At 39.1% G+C, this 12,094-nt stretch overlaps 1 protein-coding gene across 3 annotated transcripts in view; it reads left to right on the top strand.

The window, feature by feature from the left end:
• Positions 1-1,214: 1,214 nt before the first annotated feature.
• TIMMDC1 (translocase of inner mitochondrial membrane domain containing 1) overlaps positions 1,215-12,094 on the top strand; it is a 49,500-nt gene continuing 38,620 nt past the window's right edge. For 2 of the 3 annotated variants that reach the window (XR_014077361.1, XM_081571964.1), the window contains exons 1-4: positions 1,215-1,597; positions 4,475-4,640; positions 7,589-7,677; positions 8,318-8,385. Coding sequence is in view for 2 of the 3 variants with exons in the window: in XM_081571964.1 (XP_081428090.1) it covers positions 1,404-1,597; positions 4,475-4,640; positions 7,589-7,677; positions 8,318-8,385 (517 nt within the window). In the remaining variant the exon portion in view is untranslated. The remainder of the gene's footprint in view (positions 1,598-4,474; positions 4,641-7,588; positions 7,678-8,317; positions 8,386-12,094) is intronic. The other variant, XM_081571965.1, reaches the window with a different exon arrangement.

The following is a 12,094-nucleotide window of genomic DNA, read 5'->3' as shown; positions in this document are numbered from 1 at the left end:
CAAAGTTCGTCTACTGAGACACACAGTAAATAGGAAATCATGATGCAATGTAGTAAATGCTATGATGGGAACGGAATCTAATCCCGTCTCCCAGACACCAGAGATCTTCCTGGCGCCGCGACTAACTCAGCTAGTCACTGTATCAGTCAGTTCCCAGCGCCTTATCTATAGAATTCCAGCTGTCAAATTCCATAAATCTATTTACCTTATCTCACTAAAGAGAGTAACGGTTTAGACTTAAACCTAGAAAGGAATAAGGATGAGTAAGGTTTGGCAAGGAGAATACGTATGTTTGGTTGCTGGCAGAGCTTAAATGAAATAACACAAACCAGTTTGAGAATATTTTAAATGCGTGTGTTTTAATAAAAACTATACTTTGAAGTATATGTTAATAAAAGCTGTAGTGGCGGGATATTAGTGCTATTATAACTATTAAGTCAACACCTGGTAGAAATTGCAGTAAGTGTCCTGCCTTTTGAGAAACAGTAGGGAAGTAAAACCTATCTTGTGGAGCCAAGAGCGGATTTCTTTAAAGAGTGTTCTGGAAGTCTTGGGGCACCCGGCACCAATACTCCTCTTCAATGCCTCGGTCTTTTCTGAAAACCAGAATGAACCTCGTCCAGCCCGGGAGTCTGTGACAGAGTAGGTTAGGATGCATTTGCCCAAATTGCCTTCCCCTTTCCGTACTCCACTTGTACTGAACACCGCACTTTCTTTTTCTTCTTCACGGCATTTCTGCTGTTTTAAATAGCTTCCGTGATAGCTCAGTTGGTTAAGAATCCGCCTGCAACGCAGGAGACCCTGGTTCGAGTCCTGGGTCGGGAAGATCCGCTGGAAAAGGGGAAAGGCTACCCACTCCAGTACTCTGGCCTGGAAAATTCCATGAACTCTATAGTCCAGAGGGTCGCAAAGAGCTGGACACGACTGAGCCACTTTCACTTCAGCGTAACACCACATATTCCCGCCAGCAATGTACCTACCACCCTGCTTTCCTGTCACAGAAGGATGAGGAAGACGGCACCGGAAGTCAGACTGCGCTGATAGGAGCGTGGCTCCTTGTCACTACCTCATTTCCGGCGGACTGGCCTGGCACCGTCCCGCCCCCAGCCGGAAGTGCTTCTGCTCTGGTTCCGCCTTTGCCCCGCCCCGCAGCCTTTGCCCTCGTTGGGGCGGGCCTTCCTGTCTCGTGTGTTCAAGTGCCTCGGAAGTTAGGTTCGGCACCGAGGGCGAGTGTGTCAAGCGGTGTGTCGGCGGATACGCCCGCAAATTAACTCGGGGCTGGTGTAAAGATACTCGCCCATTCCTTCTTGCAGTTATCCTCGCTCATCCTCCACCGCACCTCCGTGAGGCCTTGGCCTCCTAAGCGCCAAAGCGAGTGTCTGTCGACAGGTTCGAGGAGGGTCATGGAGGCGCGGCCACCTCCCCCACGGAGCTTCCTCTGCAGGACACCGAGTCCTTTCCCTCGGGTCTTTGCTGCCGAAGCTGTGGCTGCCGATCCCAAGGCTCTTGTAGAGGACCAGGAACTGCCTTCCTTCGTCTCAGAACCCCAATACCCGGAATCCGGATGGGACCGCCTCCGGGAGCTGTTTGTCAAAGAGTAAAAGTGCCTACGGTCTGTGGGGAGGGGCTACGAAGGAGGTGACCTGCAGCCTGGGTCATCTGGGGCGAAGGACCCCAGGGTGGTGTGATTTATTGGTGTGGGATCTGGAGTTTTAATATAATGTACTCCAAGCTTGTATCCTAACATTGCTATTTGGTAGTTCTACTGATTGACAGGCCGGTTTTCAGATGGAGAGGGTGAGACTAACTGAAAGTAAGAACTTTTAGGAATGTTTAGGGAGTCTAAACATAGTCTTAATATAATCCCCTGACTTTACAGATACAAGAATTAGAGCAAGCTACTTAGTGATCCTAGAACCAACATCTGGAGGACTCCAGTATTCTTTTTCGTGTATCACTTGATCCCAGATCTTGAACAGTAACCCTCCTCCCCGCCACAAAAATGGAGGTTGGAGAGAACACAGTTGTTAAAATTTTTATTCTGCCAAATAAGGAATGTATAAAAAAATAGTAGCAACTGTTATCGCAAAGATATTAGCTGGACTCACAAGTAAAGCAGTGTCAGAATAAATGATAAATAACCCTTTAAATTGAATTAACTTTAATGGAAAACTCTGGATGATTAATTTCATCGTTTTTATTCCTCACTGGTGAAAAGTTTTCCCTTTTTATGAAGTACTTTACCATATACTACACTGTAATATCAACTGGTTAAATTAACATTGAAGCTTTATTATGTTGCTGAAATAGAGCAGGGGAGCCAGTGGAATTGTATTTAATTACTTTCTTTAGATTTCATCACCTTATTTTAAAGATAATGAGGCCGCCCTTCCATTGGTCATTCCAAAATTTTTTGGGATACTTGTGAACAATCCTATGTAGTACACAACAGAAGAGGTTTATTTTTGTTGATTTATTTATTTTTAATTGGAGATAGTTGCTTTACAATGTTGTGTTAGTTTCTGCCATACAGCAACATGAATCACCATAGGTTCCCTTCCTCTTGAACCTCCCCACCCAACCTCCCACCCCATCCTGCCCATGTAAGTTGTCACAGAGCACCAGGTTGATCTCCCTGTGTTACACAGCAGTTTCCCTTTAGCTATCTGTTCACTTTATGTATGGTAATGTATATATTTCAATGGTACTATCTCAATTCTTCACACCCTCGCCTGCCCCTGCTGTATCTATAAGTCTGTTCTCTATGTCTGAGTCTCTATTCCTGCCCTATAAATAGATTCATCAGTACAATTTTTCTAGATTCCAAGTATATACATTAATATATGATACTCGTTTTTCTGACTTAACTTCACTCTGTATAACAGGCTCTAAGTTCATCCACCTCACTAGAACTGACTCTAATTCATTTGAAAAAGATTATTTTGATCAACTTTATAAACCGCAGAACGTTGGAGCTGAAGGAAATTTGAAAGATAATTTAATATAACTTTCATTGTCCCCTCCATGTCATGGATAAGGAAACCAAGGTTCAGAATGATTGTGATCTACCTGTAGGTCACTTAGCAGTGGATGACAGAACCAGAACTACAACCCCATTGTTGCTACTTATAGGCTAGGTCCTTTCCACCACTTTTCCCTGTTTGTTTACCATTCATTAGTTCTTAGGCCCAATCATGTAACTTCATAGAGTGTCTGTTGATAATATGGAGAAAAAATATTGCTATGTCATGGAATTTTTCAGAAGATGAAAAAGGATATCGTATGCATTTCCTGGCTTGTTAAATCTTAAGCTCTTTTTTCATTTTCTCTTCTGAGTTCTCCCACTGTTTATGTAAATGTTTTTGGTTTTATTCATTATACAAGATAAAATATAAAGTTAAGATTGTAGCAGTTTTTCATATTGCTATAAGAATTCGTTTCTTAAGAAATTTTATACAGGGTTTCTCTCTTGTATATGCAGGAACTATAAGAACTCACTGATTCTGATTTCAGAAATGTGGTTGTAATTGGCAATTAGAATTAGATAAACACTTGTACAGTCTCAGAAGAAAGCAAGTTAGTAGTTTGTAAAAAATTAATATTTAGTAGTTTACTTATGTAGGAGGGCCATTACTTGTAGTAACTAAACACTTACAAACTTAGCTGTTAGAGCAGTTTCCAGAGGACATCTTGGAAGCTGCAATATAGCTTCTAGTTTCCAACGCTTTTGAGAGTAATAAATTGAATGAAATGGTAGCTTTTCCTGTTTATTTTAGGTTGGTCTGTGCTGCCCACTGCATCGTGAGCTTTCTCGTTCAGTCTCGTCTTTAATAGATAGTACATGCCCATCTGAGCATGACATAAAAATGAAATATTCAGAAAGATAAAATGTTGATATTTTTTTACGTATAGGTATTCATTCTTGCATATATTGTCCTAAAATCCCATAAGTTTTTATAATTTCCAAAAGTTATCTAAAAATTCAAAAAGGGAATTGTTAATTTCTGCATCCAATTTACAAGTTCTTTCTGTTTCCAGGGATATAGTAGAGCTGTAACAGTCATCAAATAAAATAACCCTTTGAAAAACCTTTTTATTGCAGTATAAATAAAATATGCGCCTAGAAAAATGTACATAAGTATACCTGTCAGTGACTTTTCACTAAACATAGCTCTGTATCCAGCCCTAAGAGACTGTTAACGGTGTTCCAGAAGCTCCCCCTTGTGCCCCTTCTCTGTCACTGCCTTCCCAAGAATAACTACCAACCTAACTTCTGAAAGCATAGATTAGTTTTGACTGAGATTTGAGCTACTTGTAATATTATTATTTAATTCATCAGAAGATTTAATTGGTTCTGCCCATCATGAAAAATTTAAGTCCTGTTTAGCATTTGGGATAATTCTGATCATACTGTCTTTTGGAGAGCAGTATCCATAAACTAATCCCAAACAACATTGTCTTTTTGATGTTTTAGTGAACAGCAGAGGACTTCAAAAGAACTTCAGGATATTTACAAGGCAGCAATTTCAGCAGGCATCATCGGCTGGGCATATGGGGGAATACCAGCTTTTATTCATGCTAAACAGCGCTACATTGAGCAGAGCCAAGCAGAAGTTTACCACAACCAGCTTGATGCTGTGGTACGTACTGGTGTTGGCATGCCAGTTTTAGCTGTTCACTTCATACTTAATCATCTAGTTAGGTAGTATGGTTGAGAAGATTTAGGAAACAAAGTCTGTACTCAGCAACAATGGAAGTGCTAATGCTGTAGAGTGCATACTCAAACTTTGTCAGACCACTTTTCTTACTAGAATTGATCACCACCATGGCTCTACTTTCTGAAATATATTTCTAATCTGCTAAATCATCAAGGCTCAGCTGTAGTGTATTTATCCTGTTCACAAAGCCTGTGTGCAGTACACTAGCTCACACAAAAATAATCATTAACATTTAGAGCTTTACAGTTTGTTGAGTGCTGACTCATTTGTTGTATCTTACATCTGTACATCAGTTCTGTTGTCCGAGTGAGGAAGTTATGGCTCCGAATTTTTTGTTTTTTGAAATTTGTGGAGTTTTTTTTTTTAATTGTGTCAAGTTTTGAAAGTTGCAAAAATAGGGCCACTGTCCTGTAATGTCCAAGAGGGATTGGTTCTAGGACTCCTGTGGATACCAAAATCCACAAATGCTCGAGTCTTTTATTTAAAAAAACCATAGTACCATACGTCCCCCATATCCATGGTTCCACTTCCTCAGGTTCCAACTCTGGGGATACAGAGAGCTGACTGTACAAAGAATTCCTGTACACCTTTCAGTCAGATTCCCCAAGTGTTAACATTTTACCACATTTGCTTTCTTATTCTCTCTGTATAAGGTGTGCTGTTATTTTTTTGTGAACTGCTTGGGAGTATGTTTTAGACATGGTGAGTGCTTCAGCATACATCTCCTAAAAAACAAAGACATTTTCTTACATAACCACAATATTATTATGCAGTTCAGGACATTAATACTGATAGAGTACTATTATCTTATCTATGGACTTTATGTAAATTTTGCTTATTGTCCCACTAACATTATTTTTAAAGTAAACAAGTTGTTAAAATTTTTTTTCTGGTCCAGGATCTAGTACTGGATAAGATGTTGAATTTGCCTGTTGTGCCTCTCTAGGCAGTCTCCTTTAATTTGTTATTTGACTTTCATGACCTCAATATTTTTTAAGACTTGGGCCCTTTATTTTGTATTGTAGAATGTCCCACAATTTGGACATTTGATATTTTCTTGTGATTAATTTCACTTAAGTGTTTTCACAGGAATACCCTAGAATTGATACTGTATCCTTCCCAGTAAGTAATGATAAGAAGCGTGAGATACCTATTTGTCCCTCTACTGGGGATACTTACTTTAATCACTTAGCCAAGATGGTCCCTGCCATGTTTATCCACTATAAAATTATTGAGTTATTCCTTTTGTGGTTAGTAAGTACCTTAGGAATACCTATTAGATACTTTGGGACTATGCAAATATCCTATTTTTCATCAATTTTTAACCCTCTGGTTTCAATATTCAGTGCTGATTCTTTCCTAAAATAGTTATTACTGTGATGGTAACCAAAAGGCCATTTTCTAATTCCATCGTCCATGTGTATTTATTGGTTAGTATTCTGCTGTAAGGAAGAGCTTTCACTTTCCCTCTATTTATCTGTCCATTTATCCATTTATAATTTATTCAGTGTGGACTTTTTGACTCTTACTTTATTCTGTGGTTTATAATCCATTATTATCATCATTTATTTTGATAACTCAGCTTGGGTTGGATTTAGACTGTTGGAACCCCTTCAATCTAGCTCCAGTGTCCTTTTGATGATGTCCCTGTTAGTCTTTGAGCACATCTTTACTTTGGGCACAGCATAGTGTTTCTGGTTCATCTTTTCAAGCACCAGCCTTGTTTCTTTTCAAATGTTATTTAAATGGCTCAGGGAACTCAAACAGGGGCTCTGTGACAATCTAGAAGAGTGAGATGGGGAAGGAGGTTTGGGAGGGAGGGGACATGGGTGTCCCTATGGCTGATTCTTGTTGATGTATGACAGAAAACCACAAAATTCTGTAAAGCAGTTATCCTTCAATTAAAAAAAAAATAAAGTGGCAAAAGAAAATGGTATTTAAAAACCAAGATATGGGGCGAGACATGATCGTTGCTACTGAGGTATGGTGGTGTGTAGGCAGATAGAGCTAGGAAATGTGTGTGTGTGTGTGTGTGATTTATATACACTTTCATGCATATATCTCTGTTTCTAATTTGTCTACCTATTTACTAAAAGCCATGAGTTTGCACTGATACCTTTCAGAGAGGTTTTGACTTGCCCAGTGTCATACAGTAGTTAAGACTACACCTAGGGATTCTGTCAGATTCTTTAAAAAATCTAGGCTTTACTCTCACAGTATTATGCCAGACTTACTTCACGGTGGTTAATGAAAATGAGCGGTGGAAGCAGACAACCTAACTTTCAATTTTGACTTCATTCTTTATTGGCTGAGTGATTTTGGTTAGAAACTTCCTCTTTATGCCTTTTAACACCTGCTTGAAGAAAATGTTGTAAAGATTAAATGAGGTAATATGTTAGCAACTTTTACATAGAAGGTGGTCAGTAAAGATTAGGGTTTTTTCCTTCCTTTCTTCCTCTCATGTGCATCTGTATTACTTTAATCCTTACCATTTGTAGTTTAGTCAGTGCTCCTTTATTTTCTGTTTTTTCTTTTCCCTACAATTTCTTGAAAAAAAGCATGTCTAATAACTGATTTTATGTCTGTCATAGTATTTGTCATATAGATTCTTCGTTGCTGTTTAATTGATGGGTTACTTGGTTGACCCTGCATTCCTTAGTTCCTTTTACACCCTGTGATAGACTAGAGTGCACATGGTACCTTTGCTTAAGTTTCAGTAATTGAAGAGTGATATTTCTAGAGACTTTCTATTGTTTCTATCTATTTAGGTGTCTGTACCTATTTCCTAGCTGACATCCCTCCACCACAGTTATAGAATAGGGAAAGTATCAAGGTGTCTCGGAACCTTACAGCCTTTTTATTAACTTCAGCAATCTGCCCATCGTGCTGCTACACGAGGCTTCATCCGGTACGGCTGGCGCTGGAGTTGGAGAACGGCCGTGTTTGTGACTGTATTCAAGTAAGTTCTCTGAATTGTCATGAAGGATTTTAGGTATTCTTTTAGGAGCACGTTGTTTTAACAAATAGAATAATAAAATCTGAATACCCATATAAAAATGATTAATGATACCTTTTTCTCAAGAACTGTTGTCTATTTATGAAAAAGATTGGTCCAGCTGTAGTTTTGTGTCCATGGATGATGGTCTACCAGGCTTCTCTGGTGGCACAGTGGTAAAGATTCCACCTGCTGTTGCCAGAGATATGAGTTGGGAAAATTCCCCTGGAGGAGGAGGAGGCAACCCATTCCAGTATTCTTGCCTGGAAAATTCCATGGACAGAAGGAGCCTGGAGAGCTATAGTCTATGGGGTCGCAAAGTGTTAGACATGACTGAGCACACATGCCCGTGAAGGCCTGCCAACTAGTATCAAAATAGATACAGAGTTGCTAAATCAGAGGAATTCTGCAGAACTTTTCTTTACTCTTCTGTTGCTTATTGGCATATGATAACAATCTGAAACACGCTCACTGAAGGCGCCTACTGGAACCAGGGACTGACATAGTAGGCTCTTCTAAACTTATATGTATCACTTTAGTGAAAGTTAAAGTCAAGAAGGTAATTGAGATATGCTTTAAATTTTGTTTTCTTCTTCCTTCTTAGTACAGTGAACACTGGTCTAAATGTGTACCGAAATAAAAATGCCTTAAGCCATTTTGTCATTGCAGGAGGTAAGACATTTTTGTTCATATTTCATTTTTCAGTCTCAAATATGGTTTAGGAAACATGTAAGGACCTATAAGTCATGGCTACTGAATTCTTTGGTTGGCTTCTCATCACATCTTATTTAACATTCATGCAAGATATATGGAAAATGTGCTTGGTCTTTGGTATACTTAGTGAACAAAACAGAAAAAAGTCTTTGCCTTCATTGAGTTTTATCATCTAATGTCTATGGGATAAAACAGGTTGCTATGATAAAAAGTAATAAATAGGTGGGGCAGTAGGATCTAATGTGGACAGGCTGATCAATTTCTAAGGAAGTGACATTTAAGCTGATAGCTGAAGAATGGGAAAGAGCAGGCCTTGCAGAGAAGAGTCGCCTAAGCAGGGGTAATGTCAAGGGTGAAGGCTCTAAGGTTTCTCAAATGTAGGATAATATGCAACATAGTGAATGAGGGGAAGAGTGGCTTGAGAGAATTGTGAGGTGTAGTAGAGAGGAGCCAGATTTTTCATGATAAGAAATTAGATTTTGTTTAAAGTGCTCTGCATCTGGTAGATATGCCCTCTTTAAAATGAACATTTATTTGGCACAGTCTCTTTATTTGTGATTTTGCTTGAACCTTGATGAAGAGTTGGACTTTAGCTATGCCCTTGTGTGTAGTTACCAACATAAAATGAACATTTAAAAAAAGTGTTGAACATTTTCATTACATTTCTAGTACAAATCCAGTACACTTCCCGAAATGTAAATGAAGTTAACTGCCATTTAGATGCAAACATTCACTAATTCATGTATATTCCCTCACATAAAAAAACATACATATACTTCACATAACATTTTTTTACTTTTTGTTTGGAAATAACTTCAAGCTTATAGAAAGTTGCGAGAATAAAAGTAATACAAGGAGCACCATGAGCAGTATCCTTTAGTACAAAGATTCTGTTACTGTTAAGAATTTTTTTAAGCTCCCCACCCCACGCCTATCCTGTTTCTATTTTTTTCCTCATCTATTTGCCATGAAGTGATGGAACCAGATGCCACGATCTTAGTTTTTGAATGTTGAGTTTTAAGCCAGTTCTTTCACTCTCCTTTCACCTTCATCAAGAGGCTCTTTAGTTCCTCTTCACTTTCTGCCATTAGGGTGAAGTGACAGACTTTATTTTCTTGGGCTCCCAAAATTACTGCGGATGGTGACTGCAGCCATGAAATTGAAAGACGCTTGCTCCTTGGAAGAAAAGCTATGACAAACCTGGACAGTGTATTGAAAAGCAGAGGGCATCACTTTGCCAGCAAAGGTCTGTCTAGTCAAAGCTCTGGTTTTTCCAGTAGTCATGTATGGATGTGAGTGTTGGACAATAAAGAAGGCTGAGCACTGAAGAATTGATGCTTTTGAACTTTGGTGCTGGAGAGGATTCTTCAGAGTCCCTTGGACCACAGGGAGATCAAACCAGTCAATCCTAAAGTTAATCAGTCCTAAATATTGAAGGCAGAAGGAGAAGGGGACAACAGAGGATGAGATGGTTGGATGGCATCACAGTTCAATGGACATGAGTTTGAGCAAACTCCAGGAGATAGTGAAGAACATGGTGTGCTGCAGTCCATGGAGTTGCAAAGAGTTGGATATGAGTGAGCGACTCAGCAACAACAACCACCCACCTCTGGCTGCAAAGCATGTGGAATCTTAGTTACCTGACTAGAGATTGAACCCAGGCCATTGGCAGTGAAAGTGCAGAGCCCTAACCTCTGGACCGCCAGGGAATTCCCAGTTATTAACATTTTAGCCCATTTGCTTTATCACTTACGCTTTTTGTTTTAGGTGCACTCTCTCTTTTTCTGTGAGTACACAAGCAAACACACATATACGTAATTTGAGCTTAACATTTTAATTAAAACATTAAAAAATATGAAACGAGAAGTAGGTATTAATAACATTGGAGCAGCTAGAACTTGCCCTGTTTTAACTTGTGAAAATTTTTACATGGATATTCTATAGTGCCTATATCCAAAGAAAACTCTTGTGTTGCTGCACTCACTTGCTCCTCGTATTTACTCCTGCTATATGTTTTTTGTCATCTACCCTGTTAAATTCCAAAACTGGAAATCAATTAATGATGTGGTTCTGCCCTTTATGTCCCCTTTCCAAACTTCTAGTTCTGTCAGTCTTTTTCTTAAGTATTTGGACTCTCTCACCTCCTCTTTTCCCACTGCTCCTGCAGGTTTTCCCTGTTTCTCATCTTGGTTTGCTTCAAACCTCTACTGTTATCTGACTTTTTTTTGAAATATGAGTATGATTTTAGCACTTTTCTGCTTCAGATTCTTCCTTAGTTTCCCATCACACTAAGGTCGATTCTTTTTTTTTTAAGGTCGATTCTTGACGTGATCTCCATGTACCACTCTTGCACAAGCCTTACAATCTACTTTGATTTCTCAAACCCAGCATATTCTTGCTTTACAGGAATTGTTGCTTGAAATCAACTTTCCACTCCCATAACTAATTTTATTCAGCTCCATACTTAAGACCTGTCTTTCAAGGTTGAGTTCATCTGTCTGTTTCAGCTTCCTCAGAGGGTTCTCCTAGCTCCCATTTTCCTATCATGGGTACCTTTCCCTTAAAGGTGTTCTCATAATTCACTGTAAACAGTTTTATCAAATCATTTGTAACACTATGTTGTAGCAGTTTACTTGTTTTGCTTCCCTACTAGACAGCTCACTAAAATTCAGAGAAAGTGTTTGCCTTTTATGTCACAATTGTTTGACATATAGCAGGGTAGAGTAAAGGTTTCTCGATTGAATGTAAATATTACTAAAATAAGAATAGAAAAATATATGTGATAGAAAATATATTTTTATCTCAAACCAGCAACCAACATTAAAATAAATAATATAACCCTAAAATTAAAAAAAATTTATCCTAAAGTCAGAATCAGGTAAGGAGGTCTTCCCTCATCACTATTAGTTGGTATTTGTTTGAACACTTATAAAAGTATTTTCAGTATCCAGGGAGCTTGGCAAATCCTTTCCTCCAAAGTAATAATAAAATCGACAAAATAATAAAAAACAACCCCTTAAAGATCCTAGAACTGAGCAAGGGCACACAACAAATTGAGAAGCATTTATTTAAGAATTTCTACTAAATCTTGGTAAGAACAATGGGAGTCTGTAGTGTTTCAGCCTGAGGCTGCTCCCACCTAATGCCCAGCTCCCTGATACAGAAGTTCCACAAGGGAAGGGCAGGGCAGTCTGGGACGACCAATACTAATGTTGGAGATGACTGACTTGATTTGGAGCAGAGCACAGACAATTCCATGCCTAAGGGTGTTGCTGACAACAATAGCAAACACTTAGGAAAGAACAACATCACACAGCTAACTGGAGGTTTTGGTGTTGTTTGGGGCAAGCAGTCGATTAGTGGATGAGGTAGAATTTTACCAAAGATATCCAGAGAACAAGAAAGCCAATGGAGACTTCATTAAGAACCTACTAATCCCCAGAACTCTGGAAAGTTACCTGTCTGTGTAAGCACACTCAGGAGAGACTGGGAAGGGCCCTAGCTAGCTGCTTATCTGCTTAATTGTGAGGCCTCATGAACACAGAAAGTAAAAGCCAGAAGATTTATAAACTGCCTACACATTGAGTGCATTCTTCAAGCCACAGACAGATCCATTGACAAAAGGTGACAGCCTTACTGGCTTAAAATGTGTAATCACAGCCACTGA

This window comes from Giraffa tippelskirchi, chromosome 2, assembly GCF_054371585.1.
Source record: "Giraffa tippelskirchi isolate mGirTip1 chromosome 2, T2T-mGirTip1v1.2.pri, whole genome shotgun sequence".
In the NCBI taxonomy this organism is placed as follows: Eukaryota; Metazoa; Chordata; class Mammalia; order Artiodactyla; family Giraffidae; genus Giraffa; species Giraffa tippelskirchi.
This window is presented reverse-complemented; position numbering and strand designations above follow the sequence as displayed.